The 21,796-nt window shown below is 35.9% G+C and overlaps 3 protein-coding genes across 3 annotated transcripts; 2 read left to right on the top strand and 1 right to left on the bottom strand.

The window, feature by feature from the left end:
* The first annotated feature begins 1,033 nt into the window (after positions 1–1,033).
* On the top strand, positions 1,034–11,060 carry LOC144435909 (methyltransferase-like 26). The gene is made up of 8 exons (XM_078124551.1): positions 1,034–1,074; positions 5,568–5,779; positions 6,113–6,278; positions 7,332–7,391; positions 8,289–8,356; positions 9,095–9,173; positions 9,933–9,989; positions 10,954–11,060. The coding sequence occupies exons 2-7, from the start codon at positions 5,586–5,588 to the stop codon at positions 9,981–9,983; spliced, it is 618 nt and encodes a 205-aa protein (XP_077980677.1). The 5' UTR covers positions 1,034–1,074; positions 5,568–5,585; the 3' UTR covers positions 9,984–9,989; positions 10,954–11,060.
* Positions 11,061–13,335: 2,275 nt separating this feature from the next.
* Positions 13,336–17,372, top strand: LOC144435799 (sialate:O-sulfotransferase 2-like). The gene is made up of 4 exons (XM_078124424.1): positions 13,336–13,552; positions 14,520–14,681; positions 15,585–15,785; positions 16,524–17,372. The coding sequence occupies exons 1-4, from the start codon at positions 13,411–13,413 to the stop codon at positions 16,859–16,861; spliced, it is 843 nt and encodes a 280-aa protein (XP_077980550.1). The 5' UTR covers positions 13,336–13,410; the 3' UTR covers positions 16,862–17,372.
* Positions 17,373–18,959: 1,587 nt separating this feature from the next.
* On the bottom strand, positions 18,960–20,482 carry LOC144434830 (N-acetyllactosaminide beta-1,6-N-acetylglucosaminyl-transferase-like). Its single transcript, XM_078123341.1, has one exon. The coding sequence runs from the start codon at positions 20,480–20,482 to the stop codon at positions 19,040–19,042; it is 1,443 nt and encodes a 480-aa protein (XP_077979467.1). The 3' UTR covers positions 18,960–19,039.
* Positions 20,483–21,796: the final 1,314 nt, after the last annotated feature.

Raw genomic sequence — 21,796 nt, 5'->3', positions numbered from 1 at the left:
GCGCGAAATCTTGTACGACGTTGGGGGTATTACAAACAGGCCTGTTATAACGCATGCGCGTTTAGCATATTACCGAGCCGAGTAAAAAGGGTTAATACAGTTATATGAAATCGAAATCGATGTAATGCTCTAAACAAAACTCACTTCAACTCGGAAAGTTTCAAAAACTCTGACTCGGCATGGGGTTAACAAACTGTTATATAGAGCTCAGTTTTGGGAAATTCCTGACTGTCCAAGATGAAATAATTATAACGTACCAGTCCTGCCTCTTAATAGTTTGTAATTATCGATATTGACAAAATAATCTCTCCTCTTGGGCTCAGACATGACGTAATTCGGATAACCAACGTCTTGATCTGCACATAATAACGAATGAATACTTCGAACACATTTATGTTCTGTTAATGTTGGTGTGAACCAAAACTTGCTCGCGCAAACTGGAACACCGTGGATCAACGCGTCGGCCTCCATCGATTTTGGCTTTTTCGGTAAATCGTTGAATTATTTTTTTATTAAAAATCGAATTTTACATCACAAAATAAAAGAAATGGTTGCATTTGCTTTTTATCGCCTTTTACCTTTACCTGAAATTTTCTAAAGTTTATATTTGGATAGCGAGAGGATAGAATATACCATTTGAAAAGCAACATCCTAATGCAGTTCAGGAACAAGCGACTTCGCTTTTTCGTAACCGTACCTACACATGCTACATACATGTACAATACATGCAAATACGAGTAATGCCGCTGCGAAGAATATACAAAATGTACATTCAACCTCTTTGTAATGAAAAATACAGTATGGTAAACATACTATGCTTACACTTACAAATGGAGAAAACATAATAACCAGTAAAGTAAGAATACACTCTCATGTGAATACATAACTTAGAAGTTAGAGAAGAGAAAATCGAAAAGTACATGATAAACCAAAACGCCTCTAACTTCTAAGCGGCTTGTGCATGTCCGAGTCGGGGGAAAAGACAAAAGAGAAAAATTTGTCGCTGTAGAGGGCATACTTCAAAATGGCGACAGGCGTTTTAGCAAAATTGATCGATTGATTAGTACTTATCAGGTATGTTGTCTTTGTCATCAGATATATTAGTTGTCGAAATAACTGTCATATACAAGATACAGAATACTTGTATATCTTTAACAAAACATGTACTATACCACCACCAGTTGAATTATATTGATCTGGTAGACGCAGTGCATTGTTGCAACATCCATCATCATCATCATCATCATCATCATCATGCATCATACATAGTCCTGCTTGCATACGGAGTAATCCGGGACTCGATTCTGACAATTGTCCCTCCTACCTGGTGTTTAGAGTCAAGTCAGTAATATAGACTCGTGCACCGTCTGTATGTCCCCCTCCCCCATCTTAGGGAACGCCATTACTTAGCGCCGGTTGGCATGGGTGCAACGGCAATTGTTCTGCCCAAAATGACTGTTTGTACTTCTTGAAATTATACAATTTTGTAGCAATGCCCTTCTAAGTATCTATACTATATATTTATATACTTTTAAATGTATTACCCTTCCGCGATTTTCCCCGGGGACTCGATATATGCCCCCCTCCCCATCCTAGGGAACGCCATTACTTAGCGCCGGTTGGTATGGGTGACGACGACGGCAATTGTCGGGCCCAAAATGTCAGTTTTAACTTCTTGAAATTATACAATGTTGTAGCTATTCCCTTGTAAGTATCTATACTGTATATCTATATAGTTTTAATGATGTTATTGAGGCGCAATTTTCCCCGGGCACTCGATATATGTTCCTACCTTAGGAACACCACTACTTAGCGCCGGTTGGTATGGGTGACGGCAATGGCAATTCTTGGGCCTTAAAAATAACTGAGTTTTTAGTTTTTGAAATTGAACAATTTTGTAGCTATGTCTTTGTCAGTATCAATGCTGTATATGTCTTGCTTTTTAATTGTGTTAAAGTGGCTCGACTTTCTCCGGGCTGTCGATATATGTACCCCCTAATCTAAGGAAACAACGTTAACGCCAGTTTTTAATAGTCAACATGACTAAGGTTGAATATATGGATATGGAAATATGGGGGGGGGGGGGGGTAATCTTGGTAAAATTTCGATGAGGATAACCATTTCCAAATGAAAATAACTGTAGAGGTCAGCATCCTTGAGGAGAGAGTAGATAAACCTGTAATAAAGTCTAGATATTAACATGCATGATCAAAGGAGAAAATAACGTATGATTTGACTGAATGTAGGAAAATGTGTGAAAACAATGTTAACTTGTATCGCAGTTAACTGTTATTATTAAAGATGCAGAACATACAGGCCTACGTGTCGGCCTACTTGTATTGACAAAAATTGTACTACCTCTCTGCCTCTGGCACGCCTGGTTATCCTGTGTGACAAGAGCAAGTATTGTGTCTTGAATACATATCGTATTCAACAACATTGATATGATATGATTTTTAATAATTTATTAGTATATTGATACATTCAGTCACATGTATGATATGTTATCGCGTGACAATAATTTCCGTGTAAATTTCTCTCACACGGGCGTCACGGTTACGTGGGCAATTTAAGGCCATTACTAAGGCTAAGCACCCCTTGTACAGAATGGTATATTCCAGGAAACAAGATGGCGCGGATGGACTGTACAGAGATCGAGGTAAACGAACGGTTTTTAGCCTGAAAAACGATAAAAGAAGACTTGAATGATCATAACTTAGGTTAGATAGGGTTCGTGACATTCTGGTTTATTTACGAATCAACTTTTGATATCGATTAGGGACCGGTCAGTTTCTTCGGCCGGGGGGGGGGGGGCGGTGGATTGGTAGGGGGGGTCACCCTGTTTTTGAAATTGGCAGTAGGGGGGTCATGCTGTTTTGAAAATTGTGGAATGGGGGGGGGGGGGGTCATTGTGTTTTAAATTGTGATGGAAGAAAAAAATCCTTTCTACAATGGCATATAGCCTTGTCTGAAATGTGGTCCATGTCAATATTTGTTCTTGTCCCTGTTTCTTACATGAATTCTTTAATATTACTTATTAGTTCAAACATAACTATACATATACATATACATATACATCTATTACCTAGCTACCCCACTAGTTATAGAACATGTCATGTAAATGCTTGGCTGTTTCACAATCAATGCTTCACTTATATTGCAGTTTGGGGCAAAATTGAACTTGAAGGTTTCGTAATGGCAATTTTCATAGACAGTTTATAAATGAAGTTAATCTAAATTGTTCTACTCGTCATGTTATTGACACTACAAATCACCACATCTCATCAGATTCCAGTTTCTATTATACAGTAGGTATGACCACCTAAAGTTCTCTAACATACCGGTGACTTTATTATACATATATCAATGCCCCTATACTAATGTTTACATGTCTATTGTATGTGATATAGGAAACTCATTTAAAACATACATTTACGTTATCTTTTCGAAGCTTGGAAATATTACCTCAAAGGTTATGAATAACCTAAACATTGCCTTAGTATCTCAAGCAAAAAACTCCATATCTGCCAGGGGGAAAACCCCAAGGACTTCCTCACCCCCAGAGGTCACTCATGCATTCAACCAACAATCAGATGCACCAACAACCTTTTTACTGTCATAATGGTATTAAACTTTTCTTAAATATTTTCACCCTATTCTAATTTGAGATGATATTGTCTATTCAAGATGTGAAATGTTTGCCAAGATAGTCTAAAATTGCCTTAATCTCCAAATCTCCCCTACCAATGATACTACTAGTAGATGTGCTGACCTTTACTACATGTATATAATGATGCCATTTAACTTTTTAAGAACATATTTCAACCCTTAGTGTAAGTTATAAAGAATAGTTTCTGATACTTGCTGTCTTGTAAAGCATGGATTAAGTTATTGCTTGAAGGGTCTAAATAGCGTAAATATTGGATTGGCTATAAGACTAAAAATCCTCCAGGGCTTCTAGAGGGAGACCCCCTCAGACCCCCCGCATGAGGTGGACATATCCCAGTCTCAAGCTCTTCCCCTCTTACTGTCAAGATGCTATCAAAGTATATTTCAAAAGTATTTCAACCCTATATAGTTGTTTTTACATGTTGGTGTTGTCTTGTAAGGCTTGGAAATTATTGTCTGAAAGGGTCTGAATAGTCTCAAAATTGACTTTTCAGGGAAAAAACCTCCAGGGCTTCTAGGGGGAGACCCCCTAGGACCCCCCCCCCCCCCCCCCATGAGGTGTACACATCCCAGTCTCAAGATCTCCCCCCTACCTATTACTATCAAGATCCTATCAAACTATAGTTCAAAAATATTTCAACCTTATGTAGTTGCTTTTTACATGTTGGTGCTGTCTTGTAAAGCTTGGAAATGATTTTCTAAAAATGTCTGAATAGTCTCAAAATTGACTTTTCAAAGTTATAAACCTCCTGGGCTTCTAGGGGGAGACCCCCTAGGACCCCCCATGACAGCTGTATATATTCCCTTCTCAAGCTTTCCCCCTACCTTTCACTGTCAAGATGCTATTAAACTCCTTTTCAAATATATTTACCCTGTGTAGTCAATAATTATAATTATAATAGTGCTAACCCGGGATCTTATAAAGTAGATGCAAGACAGTCAAGCAGTCCACACTGAGTCACGATCAAAAAATACCTGTCACTCATGCGAATATCATATATGGGGGGGGGGGGGTCATGTTTTAGAATTAAGTGATAGGGGGGGTCAGCCTGTTTTGGGTTTTACAGATAGGGGGGGTCAGTGACTTTTTGTCGGCCCGATTTAAGAATCCGCTGCCCCCCCCCAGGCTGGAGAAACTGACCGGTCCCTTAGACGTCTAAATTTGGCCCGGGCAGGCCAGATGTGTCCCGGGCAGTAATATATGCGGTAGCCATAAGGCCCGCCCCCATATGCAATGTCTGTAACACGTTAGAAAATTTAAGACTGGAAAAGCAGCAATCGGGGGCTTGAATCCACTAAACTTTGGTCAATATATATTCGAAGTGGGCCAATGCACATAAATATCGACTTTTGAGTGCCATTTGGCCACCAGTTTGCTCCCGGGCACTTCTTGTATCTCCCGGGCAGTCCCGGGCAGTAATTAGTAGGACCGGGACTTTTACATGCATCACTGAGTGAGTACACCATCATTACACTGCACACGAGAGAGTGGTGTGCAGTGTACATGTCATGACTGTGGATTCACAACTACACAGGAGTGACATGAAATGGGACAAGATGTATGAAGGTTACACATTTATAGTGACGATGGAAGGGGGAGATAGAGACTGCCAGTGTCATTCATTGGTGTCAATAGCCATTCCAGTGAGGAACAGAACTGCCACCATGGTGGTACCAGACACTCCAAAAAAGTAATGGTGAAAAAAAAGAACATTTGCTAAATATGTCTTATGTATATATAATGAAAAGTGTGTTATAGGTAACTTATAGGTATGTATCGCTCATTTGGTATTGACGTCAGTATTCTAAACTTAAAATTTATCTTTGTAATTTTGACACAAATTTCAAGATAACATCATATAATTTATGCTACATTTATTTTTCTTCCTCATGTACAGAAGAACATACACCCTACGATGTTAAAAGCACCATCAGCTGAGAGAAACAAAGAAGTAATTGCCCAAGTTCTTCTGCAATATCTTAATCCAGTAAGGTCAGGATTTGCTCTGGAAGTAGGATCAGGAACAGGACAACATATTATCCACTTTGCATCTAGATTTCCTAACATAACATGGTTACCTAGTGATATTGATGAACCATCCGTTGCCAGGTAACAAACATCCTCCATCTTTCTTCTTTCATGTCTCAAGTATGACAAATTGGCACCTTACATACAAGCCAAGCTTAAACGAACAAACAAACACACACACACACACACACACACACACATACACACACACACACACACACACACATTGACATGCATGCCATCAGCCTATACATGCCCATTTTGTCATCTAACCAGAATTTATTTAGACAAAGAAAAAGAAACAAATTAAACAACAAAAACTTATTATTTGCTAAATTTACATCACATAAAATTCCCACTTTCCAAATGTTCATTTTTCAATTAATTCCATTTTTCTTCTTTTTTTATAAATAGCATTAACTGTTATCTTCAGTTTTACCAACCAAAGAATGTCCTACAGCCAATTTATGTAGATGCATCAAAACCAGTCAATCAATGGAGTCCACATCTCATACCACAGTCATGTGATCTCGTCATTTGTATAAATGTTATACATATTTCATCATTATCTGTCACTCAGGTAAGGTTGCCAAAAGTTCAAAGGTCATCATGATGATTAACTTTGCCCAGACCATGAATGCAAGTTACCAGTAGGACTCTTTGGTGACTTGAATTGCGTTTGTGGTTTATGAATATTAATTAATTTTATTTCAACACCTTTTACTAGTATGGATTATCCCCATTAGAGATACCCAGTCCCTGGCCAGATCTGGTAGGGGTGTGTGCTGTCAATGCTGTCAACCCCAGACTCCATTTTAGACCAATTTTGACCAAAAACCAATACCCTGTTTTAGACCGTTCAACTTTTGCGCATGCGCAGTTAACGTAACAATGCATCATGGGGCGATATCTAGAACCAAGCGTTTCAGGGGGTGTGCATGCTATCTTAACCAGTGAATTAGCAGGGGAAAATCCTGAACTCGAGAATTTATTAAGGAGATCCTTCCAGGACCCCATTTTAGACCTAACAAAATAAAAAATTGTGAAATGTAGACCCCATTTTAGACTCATTAGCTCTCAAAAGACAGTACCCATGTTAGACCAAAGAGCGAAAAACCATACCCCAAAGGGTGGCATGTATACGTATACCCAATAGGTGGGAGTACCCCCCCCCCCCAGTCCCACCTGACATATTTGCCAAGGTATAGTTTTAAGACCCAGACCACTGCTGTCAACCAGTTGCATACAAAGAGCAGAGAGAAGCACGAAAATGTTTCATCAAATGACAAAAACATTCTGAACACTAGTGATTTTCCAATTTGAAAATGGCAAAACTTATGTATTTGAATTTTGGTACAGGTTGCTATGGTATCGAATTTTGGGGTTTTAAACAGGGCTGATGGAAGGGTCTACAGATTTGATGGATTTCATTCATATAAGCACCCCTCATAAAAGGGTTTTTGTAAATGTTAAACATTTTTATCTGCTTGGGACAGCAAGATGACATCTGTAATAGATGTATGTCATGGCAAGAAACTGAAAAGGTGACTTTTGTAATAAGTGTATGTCATGGCAAGCAGTTCAAAAGCCAAGTACAGTATTGACAGTCATTTTCTCTCTCCAACAATTGCAGGGATTATTGCAAGGAGCTGGAGCTGTGCTCAAAATGAATGGTGTGTTAGTCACATATGGAGTAAGAATTAAACTCTATGCCTTGTCTGAGTATTTCATAGTGAATTGAAAGTTATGAATTTTATCAGAAATTTGACACATGTACTTTATAATCATACTGATTGAAGGACCTCAACTTTGCATTCACCAGTGAGGTAACTAAAACTCAACCTTCCAAAATACAGCCAGTGTGATTTTTGTGCAAATACTAGTAACTGAATAACTAAAACTCAACCTTCCAAAATACAGCCAATGTGATTTCTGTGCAAATACTAGTAACTGAATAACTAAAACTCAACCTTCCAAAATACAGCCAGTGTGATTTTTGTGCAAATACTAGTAACTGAATAACTAAAACTCAACCTTCCAAAATACAGCCAGTGTGATTTCTGTGCAAATATTAGTAACTGAATAACTAAAACTCAACCTTCCAAAATACAGCCAATGTGATTTTTGTGCAAATACTAGTAATTGAATAACTAAAACTCAACCTTCCAAAATACAGCCAGTGTGATTTTTGTGCAAATACTAGTAACTGAATAACTAAAACTCAACCTTCCAAAATACAGCAAGTGTGATTTTTGTGCAAATACTAGTAATTGAATAACTAAAACTCAACTTTCCAAAATACAGCCAATGTGATTTCTGTGCAAATACTAGTAATTGAATAACTAAAACTCAACCTTCCAAAATACAGCTAGTGTGTTTTTTGTGCAAATACTAGTAATTGAATAACTAAAACTCAACTTTCCAAAATACAGCCAATGTGATTTCTGTGCAAATACTAGTAACTGAATAACTAAAACTCAACCTTCCAAAATACAGCCAGTGTGATTTTTGTGCAAATATTAGTAGTTGTCAAATATTGATGTCTGTCATCGATTGCAAAACATTTTTTTTCCTTCTGTTTTTTTTGTAGCCCTATATGATTCATGGTGTTATTTCACCTGAAAGTAATGTACAATTTGATAAACAACTCAAACTCAGGTATGTATGGTTAAAATTATTGAAATAGAAGTACATGTATTCATCATCATCATCAGGTCGGGGCATCCCAGATACCATTGACGAGTTGCCTCCACATCTCTCTGTTCTGCATCATGAGAGTACATGTATTATGTCTGTACTATAATGTGCTGACTAAAGGGAAACATATCTGATACTCACCTAGGGTCATTAGAAGGAGAATACTACCACAAGGGTCCAGGTAGCCAAGACTAGATTCATGGTTACAAACGATATCTCAGATTGTTTACAACAGAGACTGATTCATATTTATCAATTGAACAATACCATATATCCCACAATGCAACATTCAAAATGGCAGATTTGCAAGTTCCCAAATGTGAAATGTAATACATAGTTCTCCTGACCTCACTATTTCCACCTTTGTTAGGATATTCCTGTAAATCTATGATGCAGACTTCAACTAGAGTTTGCTTGTGTGGTTTAGTGTAGATCAAAGACCAAAGATCAGATACATGTACTTATAAAATTAGTTTGCTGTACCAACACACAGGCTGTGTCAGATAGTTTCTGAAGACTATATAGATGAAGACATTCTCATGTAGTATTTCTGAAATCAGAGCATTCTATATGCAACGTAAAATAATCACCTGTTTGAGTTCTCAATATGATTCCAGAGTAAGTGAACAAATGTTTTTATTTGTATGTCAGTTATTTCATCTTCAGTCTTTGAATTATTGAATATATTTCTACTTACAGAGATCCAGAGTGGGGCCTTCGTGATGTAGATTACATCTCAGACTTAGCAGAAGACAATGGAATGAAACTTGAAGCCATGGTAGGCAATCTCATTCTCACAGCTTCCATTGGATTCCAGTTTTAACAAAATGTTTCTTTATTCATGTATTCCAAAGTCTGTTCTCATATAAATTATCTGTCGGTTTTCAGTGTAGTAACTCTAAAAGTGTCCATGTTGAAAATGTTGATGTTATAATTTCCTTGGTACAATATGTTACATTTTTCAAATAGAAATTTTTAAAATTTTGTACAGTAGCCTGTACAAAGTGGCACTGACAACTGAATTTTTACAGTCTAGTTAGTCTGGGGTTTGTAAGATTGATATAGCTAGTATCTTATGAACTTGCACTTTGTTAGAAGTATGTAGACATGGATATTAAAATGCTGTTTTTCCCAACTTGTCATTTTTTGTGTACAAACAAATACCCCCTGGTAGAAAGAGAATTAAAGATAATTGATATATTGTAGCAATCAAATAGAACGCAGACACAATCTATTGACTTGTATGTGTAGCACAAAAAGTATCAAAGTTGATATTTTATCTCTATGTTGATGCTATGTGATTGCTTGTTGGCTGGTTGAATGCAGTGGTTTTGCCAACAAGGTTTTAGAATACAGAGACTGAGGAACTTGAGGGTGGGGTGGGGATAGAGGAGGGGAGGGGAGGGGGGTCATGATATGGCACCAGTTAAGTATGGAATCACATATAGGTTTTACATTGACAAAAGTACTGTAACTTAATTGAATTCCATACTAATGAGGTGCGTCATATTTATAATGTTTCTGTTATTGATTGTAGCATGACGTGCCAGCAAACAACAAGATGCTGATATTTCGCAAAATTAGGTAAAATCAGGTAAGGAAATGGAAATAAACCAAATTCTTGTTAATTTTATGTCTTTGGGATTTGTGAAGGTATGTATGCATTAGTCTTAGTTACCCAGACTTCTGCGACTTCCACTGCCACAAAGGAGTCTGGGAGAATGCTATGGGAGTGATTTATACAAGATGGCTGTTTGGAAAAACTGACTCACAACATGACATATGTAGTCAAATCATACAGTGGCAACTCTTACTAAGAGTATTTTGGTTAATGTTCTAACAAAGACTATTTTCAAAAAGTTTATACCATGATTTCTGTAAAGTTTATGAAAATGAGAATTGGGAATCTTTTTCATCGAATGAGAAACTGTCCAAATACAATGAAAGCCACCACATTATATTCCAATAGACCTGTTGCTAGTACCAACATACATCCTTCATCTTCCCATACAACGTCATGTGTTCTGTATATACAGGGGTTTGCAGGTGCTACCTAGAGGGATGGTTATCACCTGACTGTACTCTAGGTTTACCAGTAAAATCCTTCTCTGTCATTGATGGTGTTTAGTCTTTGTTGTATAAAATCACTCACAACTAAAGATGTCAACATGTCTTTCCATGATTTCATGATGAAAATGTTATTGCAAATCTAATGAGGACTAAACAATATACTAACTCACTTGCTCTACACTTGTTTATAGCATTCATATCAAGTGCAAACATATACTTTTTCAATTGGTTTATTTACAAGCCTAGTATGTGGCCTTTCTAATGTGGTCAATTAGCAAATGAAATAGTATACTTTTACACTTGATATGGATGCTATAAACGATTGTGGTACATGTACAGAAAATGCTTTACTTTGGTGTTATGGGTTGGTATGAATGCTATAAATGATTATGATACATACAGAGAACACTTTACTTTAGTGCTTTAGAGTCGTACCATTATTGAGAAATTGTTTTATGCATCTGTTTCTCTTTTTTTTCCTTTTTCAGAGCAAAACACATTAAGGAAGATGAACTCTGTTATGTCAAGAATGTTTGTCAATACACTGACTTTTACTATGGATACAAGCTATTTTTATGGAGCTGGTTTCCATGGCAACATTTTGCACATATCTGTAATGCTCAATTTTATGTAACAAGCAATGATTTTTTATCACCATTTTCAAGATTTATAAAATCTATTTGATTGTCCTGTACTAATGGTATTTGTCACTATTTGTAATTATATGAAAACAATTTGGATTTGTACATTTCAATATCATATCATAAATTTTTCAAACAACTAGGTGTGCTATATTTGGCTTAATACTGCCATTTGTTTTCATTGTAAGTGAGTGAATTGTTTTATACTTTATGCACTAACATGTGTGTAAATGTGCACTGTATGCATGTGTATGTAGATGTATGTATGTGTGTCTGTCTATGTATGTATGTATGTATGTATGTATGTATATGCATGCATGCATTCATGTATGCTGTGTATGTGTGGGTGTGTATGTGTATGTGAAGTCTTCAACTATTTATGGTACAGTATATATATATGTGCTAGGGATAGGTATATATGTACAAACATTCTTATATTACAACCTTTTATTACACATTGATATTTCCAATTTTGTATTCAATGTAGTATGCAGAAATGACAAGTTGCTTGAAATGTACAAAAATATTTGTTATCATATTTCAAAGAGAACATAAAATAAATCACTTGATTCATACTAAGTGTTTGAAATTATTGGAAACATGATTGTATGTATGTATGTATGTATGTATGTATGTATGTATGTATGTATGTATGTATGCATGTATGTATGTATGTGTGTGTATGTATGTATGTATGTATGTATGTGTGTATGTATGTATGTATGTATGTATGTGTGTGTGTTTGTACATGTGTATGTATGTATGTATGTATGTATGTATGTATGTGTGTGTATGCATGTATGTATGTGTGTGTGTGTATGTATGTATGTTTGTATGTATGTATGTATGTATGTATGTATGTATGTATGTATGTATGTATGTATGTATGTATGTATGTATGTATGTATCCAGAGAATGATACTTTCTTATGATATGATTTGTACTCCAGCGTAGCCATAACATTTCTACAGCCATGGATAGCTGATCAGTCAGCTCCAATCTATATCTCAAAACGCCAGGGAAATGGCAAAATGTGATAAATGCAAGTTTAGGCACAGGGAGCCCAGGAACCTTGTTAGACAACAAACAAACAAACGACAAGCAAACAAGTAAATATATACAAACAAACAAACATTCATGGGGTATAAACTAGATGTTTTTATACCCCCATGAACATATGTTTGTTTGTATTTATTTATTTATTTATTTATTTATTTATTTATTTATTTGTCCTTCTTGTTTGTTTGTTTGTTTGTTTGTTTGTTTGTTTGTTTGTTTCTAACACGTTTCCTGGGCTCCCTGTGGTTTAGGAACACATCTCTCGCCCTACGCAAGAGCAGTGACGTAAGTCAGACTCAAACGGTGATGTAAAACAAATCGTACCAGTGGGCGCGCGCGCGCGCGTGCGTGCGTGCGTGCGTGCGTGTGTGTGTGTGTGTGTGTACACGTCTCACAGAATTATAAATGTTTGACAAATGTCTGTCAAATCAAAGAAGAGCCAAAGTTGAGAAATAGCGAATAAAAATCCCATACCGAATACTATAAGTCAGAAAAGTTGTGTATTCGTGGTATTCATGTGGCAATGTTCCTCTTGTAATTGAGTTGTAAATCTGTAATATACACAGACCAAGTGATACTGAACGTCCAGCTGACGTCTCGATGGCATTGTTAACTTACAATGTTCTGAACATAAAAAGTGTAACAGACTCAGACAGGTAAAACTAACAGATTCAGCCAGGTAAAATTGACCTTAATTGTAAATGTTTGTATCTTATTTCATTAGCATCATCATAAAGGAATTGGAAAACAATAAAACAGAATTTTAGGATCCCAGTATATTTTAGTAGATGTACGTATTCCTGTAAAACGTTTGACAGTTGGTGTTAACTACTGTGGTTATTTAGTACTATATGTACACATCAAATGTTAAAATAAAACCCAGGCGTGATTGTTGGACACTATATTCATTTATATGTACAAAGAACTTAACAAACTTCCCAGACTAGTATTATGAAAGTGCGACTGAAATATCCGTCGGTGAAAAACACACAAACAAAAGTGCTATAAATCTGAAATTATGTGCAAACTGCTACAGTGATAGTACATTAAGCCATAGTAACATTCGGAACACGAATCCGTGATTTTTGTTTTCAGTGAACCAGCTGTGACGTCGGGATAATCCATCGATACAAAAACCAACATATCGTCACCATCCACACGTGGCAGTATACGTCCTCCATGTTGGTTAGTATCTACTGAAAACTGACCCATACACCACTGTCTGTATTGCAAGTCTACCAAGTCATGATTTTTCGAAAGTTTCTCCGTACTATCCATTATAAAGCAGTTTTTGCAGGAGGTCTTCTATTTATTTTGATATTGTTACTTGTGAGGACAGATGATTCATCTTCCAGTCACAGTCTACTGGCAGCGCCTTTCCTCGGAGGTAAGAAACTAGTATGATTAGTAACCAAGTTTTTGTATGACAGTTTGATATTTAAAAAAGATATTCCAACGTTTCGATTTTACGTTTCTTTTCGTGAAGTCCATTTCTTCTACGTTACTATTGTCGTACGCGTTTTTCCACGAGGACATGTAATAAATTCGGTTTGCCCAATTGATTTTCAGTGACCCAGAAATATTCCAGACAACTCCGCCCTACAGCGACTATTACGTGCATAACTACAAGCCTCTATATGGTGTTTTTTCCCCAAATTTCTGAGGGATATTTTGGTAAACTTTTCATAAACGAAAGGGGAGGGGTAATGAAATAACCCATACATTGATAATTACAAGTAAATCGATGTATAAATAGAAATATTAACACTTAATTGACAGCAAACTCTTAATACGTGGTGAGAACATTATCGAATACTTGTCAGTAATTTGTCAATCAGAGAGTGAACCATAAAATGAAATAGCACTATGGTATCTTTTTTTTAAATGTCTGACAAAACAAAATCTATTCATATAGGTACAGAGTAAGTTTGGCAGTCAATATAAATCACAGATCAAATTACTGACATGGAGGATTGCTTTAGTACTCTACTTCACTATGGTAATTGTATGTCATTCAACAGATGCCACCACACGAATTAAATCTATAAAAAGTAAATATGGCTGGCATTTAAAAAATCTAAAAACAGTTAACAGTATATCCTAGCATTTATATTAAGTCTATCCAAATTCATACAATTCTAAATTAATTCTATCCAAATTCACACAATTCTATATTTGTTGTCTATCATATTGCCCTTGTGCTAAAGAAGAAAATACCATTAAAACTGTACCTCGTGAAATGTAAATTCTTATTTTTTATGTAATGTTGTCTAAATTCATGCAAAATTGGGTACTTCAATGTATTTTGGTGTCAACTTTGTTTCTGAGTAAATGTATATGTTATTACTTTTCAGAGGGTAAATGCGCGGTTCGTTTTGCCGCCTTACATGAAAGAGCTTTGGTAGCATTAGCAAGTTTTCCAGGATCTGGTAACATGTGGATCCGACATTTGATAGAAAAGGCCAGTGGTTTGTATACAGGGAATTGTCGACCAGATAAAGAACTATTCAAAGAAGGTACATCATTTTGAGTATTTTAATCTTTGAAGTATTATTTAGTCATATGTAAAGGCATGCCATACAATAATTTATTATTTAACCTTTATTCTTGCCATATTGTCATTCCAGACTACATGTAAACACCTCCTTTCTGAGTCAACACAGAAGAATTTATGCTTTGCTACTGTGTGGTTATGTGTACATTAATTTGTGCGTGCGTGCGTGCGTGTGTGTGTGTGTGTGTGTGTGTGTGTGTGTGTGTGTGTGTGTGTGTGTGTGTGTGTGTCGTGATTTTTCCTCCTTAGTAAGACCGTTTTTTACAAAGATGGTGATAACTACAGAGTACTTTACAATAGGTCAAAACGAGAATAGATTCACAGCTGGGACGTCACATCCTGTATTCCACGTCATTGCCATAACGGGTTTACAAATGTCAAAATCGGATTTAAGGCTACAGTATGTGTTTAAGTTCCATTGTCATATCCATAACCACGTACAGTTCTTTCTTTTAGTATTATATGACAATGAACAGAATTCCTTATTTCAATTTGAATTAAATGACAAATAATTTTGAAATTACAGTCCTGGAAATATACCATTTGGTAATGAGGTGAAAATACAGAACAAATAATTAAACTATTAATATTTGTAAAGATGATCATGACAGCGAGACAATTATACTAAATTGACATATTTGCAAGGGCTAAAGGCATGTGATCATTTTGAAATCACCATCAAATGATTCGATTTGATTTGATTTAAAATTCGTGACATTAAAGGATTAATATTTTAATGACTTGTACTGACATGTACACTTCTCACCCACTACATGTGTATGTGACATTGTAATCAATCAAATGGGTACAAACCGTCATATCTATTTAAAGACTAGTTTGCTACTTTTGTCTTTTTGGCCATTAGGTTTTGTTGGTGAGATAGAACATTGGCGTAAAGGAAAGACTATAGCGGCAAAAACTCATGGATACGAAGAGGGTCATATCGCAGAGTTTCACAGCGCTATTTTATTGGTTCGAAATCCCTACAAAGCATTGATAGCCGAACGAAGTCGTAAACACGCAGGACTCCACTCATACCCATCAGAAAATAGTTTCTCTGGTCCAGGTGAGTTTAATACTCAACAAGACAACATTTAATACCGAGAAAGCTTAACTCGAAAAAGAACAACAACAACAACAACAATAATAATAATAATAATAATAATAATAATAATAATAATAATAATAATAATAATAATAATAATAATAATAATAATAATATTAATGTTAAAAAAACATTGTCACGCGAAATGTTTGAATGATCCAACTAACATTTAATACTTTTTAAAGTATATAAATGACAACCGCCAATTTGTTCATTTTTTTCAATTATTTACATATTAATTTATTATTTGATATTAATATTATATTGCCTCTCTCGGCTGGATTTGAGTGTGATTAATATATGCGGGTTTTAAATAGCACACCAGTTAGAGGGACAAGGAAATAAACAAATTTATACCATACCAATAAATGGGCGGATTTGATAAAAGTCATTGTGAAATTGAAATATTTTAAAAACGTCTACATACATAGAATTCGACCCCTTCGAATTCATTGACATCACAAGTGTATGGTATTACGTGGTTAGGCCTATGGTTTGACTCTAAGTGCATCATAAAATGACGTGGTTTTGGTCGAACAACAACAATTAACAACAGCTGTTGTACTGTACAAAAGTATACCAAAACCCCATAGCCATTTATATATCGTAAACTATATTTTCTGATATACAGACTTGTCCATGATAGTACTTCTCGTTCGATTTTTTTGACGATCTTAATTTTATTTTTATTTTTGTCAGAATGGGAGAAACACGTAGCATGGAACGCCATCTACTGGGAGAGAATTATGAGTAACTGGTTACAGAGTAGTATTCCTATTACAGTTATATACTATGAAGATATCAGACAGGATCCCCTAGTTGAATTAGAAAAGATGACAGATTTCCTAAACGTCACGTTGTCTGACAGAGTTGACTGTGTCAAAAAAGACCTCGAGGGTCGTTTCCACCGACCTGGGGACGAGGATCTTGGATATGACCCGTTTACACCAGAAATGCATGCTGATATTGACCAGAGAATAGGACGTGTTAATGCAGTTTTACAAAGCAAGGGATTAAAACCGGTATATACGGCGTAATTATGACGTATCTGGGATTCATAATTGTTTGGTTTGGATGCAGTGTGCTCTTGTAGATGACACACATGTTTCTTGGCGCGGTCACAGATACTGTCTCTGTATGATTATGAGAAGTATACAAACTCAGACTTCATCGAGAGAACTCTGCAATTCAAACGTGCTTTAATAGTACTTTAATTTTGACCAGTTCTGTACATCACACTCTCAATAACGAACAATTCCATAAAGTAGCTAACAACAAAAGCAGACAAAAAAGAAAGCTTTAAGGTGCGTGGCTGTGTGTATATCTTTCCGGAAAGTAAATTTGTTTGGCCTATCGCACACAAATTGAATATAGCGTTCTTGTAGTATTCTTCCTGGCTTCCTGTTCATTATATTCATTTTAATTAAAGTTTAACGATATATGTTGATATCTAGAATCTATAACAAAGCAGCTTACAAAAAATACCCAAAAATATAATATAACAAGAAAAAATAAGAAATGCTTAAATGTCGAAAACATTCCAACACACGTACATACAATACACGTACATACATACGTGTACTGTATATATATATATATATATATATATATATATATATATATATATATATATATATATATATATATATATATATATACAGTACACGTACATATATATGTATACTATGTGTATACGTACAAGGGTGTCTTGTAGTTTCAAATATAAAGTACAGATTTACTGTATTTGAAAAGGTTTATGTGAAACTAAAAGACATTTAACATGTAGACACAAACGACACACGCCGTTGTAGGTCTAATAATTTTATGGAAGACTGTCAAAACTAATATTTAAATAGAAAGGTTATAATACTTGATTTCAATAAATGTTTACCATAGACGATGATAATGACATTGGCGACAGTTTGGAACGGAAATGACAATATTTGTAACGAATATCAATAATCTCACTACACCAACATTATCTTTTTATTTGATGGTTTAGCTTTGTGACTGCTTCGTCAGACGACACGGAGCAGGTTGTGCATGTGGCAAGTTTTTTAAATCGGTTTTGGAGATTAAAACAATCCCCAAATAGATGAGTTAAAGCAGACATTTCCTAAAAATGACATGTTACAGTAGTCATAGTATTATGATGCACACGTACTATGCTAATTATTGTTATTAATATGCCTTACTTACCCATTATATATATACGTGTATTAAGAGCTTACATTTTTCTGCGATTATATCTAATTTATGTTCCAAAAGTTTCAATTTGAAAAAAGTTACAATAGATTTTTAAAATGCCGAATTTTGCCATATTTTCGATATCAATGATAATTGTTGAGTTGGTGTCACGATTTCGTCTGTTCCAGATGTAGTAAATTATGAAAACAAACAAAAACAATTTAGTTTTGGTGAAAATAGAACTCAGGCTATTTCAGTTCACTGCTGTCACTCAAACCATGTATGACACAGCACAATATCAATGGTTGTCATGACGACGTACCAAATCTAGAAATAACTAAAATGTAAGGGGTTGGTGTTAGATTAAAAGCGATATTTGACAAACCAAATAATTCACTTGTGCAAATCCATTTTATATTGTACGTTGCATGACTAACTTATGAAAGTAATACCGAAGCACTGGTCTTAGATTTATACGGAGTTGGTTTTTGTAACAAAATGACAGTTTTGAAATGTGTTTATAGATTGTAAGGTACATTAGGTAGAAAGAATAAAACATCAACTATATAATGTGTCTATGGTTTTTTGTTTTACTTTTGTCAAAAAAGTCCTCGTTGATCAGTAAAACGATTTGTCACTATTCTGGAGGCGATCGTGAGTTGTTATCGTATATACAGCTAATGGCGATTTAGCCTAGTCATGTCAAGTTGAGAGCAACGCTCAACTGTAAACCCTGGACTGAATGTTTATGGTCTAAATAATTATATCTAGCGTCACTTCAAGTATATGTATTAATTAATTTCCAACAGGTATCTTAATCCATAATGTATGAATTTCATTTCTCATTAATAACCATATCTGAAGTAGGAAAGGATCATTTCCACAACAAGGACTTTTCATGGTTTCAATTGATGTTTAGGGCAACAGTTTTTTTTTTAAAAGTCGGTAAACGAGGTTCCCCTAATTTGATATCAACTGTCCTAACAATCCCAGTACTACTTGTCACGTGACCACAGAGTAGCTAAGCACTATAATGCTAAGTCTGATGTCCATTTCATGGTTGTCGAGTCTATCAATCTCTTAGAAACAAATCTTCGGTACACATGTAAATTCAACGGTCTCGGGTATAATGCCTTTCCTTTGAGATATTTTTCTAGGCAGTAAGTTGGCAAAGGGTCGAAATCAATGTTGAATTTGTTGGCAAATAAGTGTGGTTGTCTCACAAGCCACGGTAGATCTCCCGTTCCAAAAACACACACTCCACGAACAGTTTTCCCATTACATATCTCGACATTATTCCAAATTTTTGCCCTGGATATGGTCATTGCATTGTGAACGAATCCACCAGGAGCTTGTGGCAAGCGGTTTAAACTTTGTATGAAATGTTCATCCGGGCATTCTGTGTCTCGCAACCAATCATACAAATTCAAAGAAGTATTACTTTCCAAGACAAACTCTACAAATTTCCTCGAGAGTGCCGCATGCAGTTCTCCCTTGTAAATTGTCAAGTTGCCGGGAGGGGGCGCTTTTGGAATTTCACTTTTTCTTACGTTATCATTTACCTGTCTATAAGCGTATTGTTGTCGTGTGTCAAATCGAGCGTCTTTGAAACTTGAAATGTCATTTTTTCCGTTAAAAACGTTTAGAATTTGTACAATTTCCTTGTTAGTTTTAAGTGGAAAATCCTGACCCGCGAGGTTGATGTAATACTTCCAGTTTCGCCCCTGTTCAAGTAAAATTTTCATACACAATATTTCTGCGTGGAGTACTTCGACAGAACACCACGTGACTTTTGTTGGACGAGAAACAACGAATATGTTATCGAAACATGAACTAATTGCTTTTATCGCTACATGAACCTCATCTTTTGCTTTTTTATCCACGTGAATACAGTAAACATTTTGAGGTCGATATATTGTTCGTAGAAGCTGTTCTACCTGGCCAACAGACCTGTACATTGATATGACAAATGCAAGTGGAAATTCTTCTTCTACGTTGTCTATGACTGTACTGAAATATCCGTGTTTCACGGCGAAGTCGGTACAATTCTTGGTCTTTTCTACAAACTCACTATCCTTTATTCGTCCCTCCATCAACTGTATTTTGACCTGTCTAGCTTGTTCGTGACTATCCCACAACTGTCTACGAAGACCTTCCATACATATTTTATCAGCCTGTGATGTATTGATAGAGGTAATGTCTTCCTGTGGTCTGAAAAGGCGGGACATTTTATCTTCTAGCGATACATAAGTGATGTTATGAGTTTCACCGTGTCTGGTTTTTCTGTTTTTGATTCCGTAGACCTGTTTAAAACCGTTGTGGCTTGACATTTGTTTGGGTTGCACAGGACTGCTATATCGGTTGATTTGTTTTCCTTCACTTGTCCGTCCAGTGGATCTTTCGTTTTGGTCATGGGCGACATAGATAACCACGTTCAACGCCAAAGACAAACTCAAGCTGATGACAAGCATTTTTCGTATTGTTGGAAATTTCATCGCCATGAAACCAAATCTAAATTAAAGGACAGAACACAGTGAAAATGTTCACTACAGTGTAAATATTTCGCATTACATCTTTAGTGACAAGGTCTACAGCGTTTGTAGCTTACTTCAAGTTATATCTCGGATTATATGTTGGTTTCGTGTGTAGTAACACCACATACATGTACCTGGTTCTACTATATTGAAGTGTATTCAACATTATGTAATGGAAATGTCTCTACAATCTAAACGAAGACTGATGTAATTCAGTCTTTACAACTATCAAAACTTGCCACTAGGGTAACCCCCGGGGGAGGGGGCTGAATTCGCCCTGTAATTGATTTGAATAATCATAGCCCCTCGTTGGTGGAAGGGGTCTATAGTTAATTCTTGTGTAGTTACATGTTAATGCATTCAATACCTGCTGACCTTTCGACTCTAGGCTCTCAGAATGGTATCAAAGAAAGACTATTGCATGCATGGATATAAACGTCGTAAACATTATTCATTATTTCGAGGAGAAAATTTCCACTTTAAATACACATAGAGCTTACCTAAATAAATATATACAGGTCTTCGTCGTCTACGCACACACTCAAAATCTCCCACTGTACCCAAACCAAATGACAAGTTCGCCAGTGTATTGCAGAGCTGGGCTTATTCTAGGGATCCGGCGCCTTGGATCGTCTGTGTGCTTGATACAATTTAGTCATCGATCAGATAGCACTATTTCCGATCTACGGAAATACACAGGAGGTCGATATTCTCAAGGAACAACTGACATACTGAAATTTGTGAGGTGTCACACCACGTTTGCGCTTTCCGGCTTGAGGTTGCCATAACAGCTGGGTAACTAGTATTTTGAACAGGCGACCTCACGTGGTCGCAGTGGTGACGAAAGTTGCTATGCTACAAGTCCAATTGTCAGACAATTCTCACCACTGTCGTCAAAGTATCAGTCCAAAGTTTACATTTTTAACACTTATGTAAAATGAATACACATCGTCAATCACAATCCTGCTGTGTTCATCAATAAATGTAATTTTACCTCCTTCACATTATAATCTGAAACATATCTCCGATAAAAAGTATCTGTGATGTTATGCATGTTCTTCTTGCGAACCATGTGTTACAAACAAACAAACAAACAAACAAACAAATGTGCATGTATGTATAACTGAAATGCCATTTTAAACTCGTGGATAACTATCGCCTGTATACTAACGAAATAAAAACTATATATACAAACAACATATATACACACGCACACATATTGCCAAATCGATTCCACTGTAAATAGCTCCC

The sequence above is a fragment of the Glandiceps talaboti genome, chromosome 5 (assembly GCF_964340395.1).
Source record: "Glandiceps talaboti chromosome 5, keGlaTala1.1, whole genome shotgun sequence".
Taxonomy (NCBI): Eukaryota; Metazoa; Hemichordata; class Enteropneusta; family Spengelidae; genus Glandiceps; species Glandiceps talaboti.
Note: the sequence above shows the minus strand (reverse complement) of the source record. Positions and strands in the feature narration are given on the sequence as shown.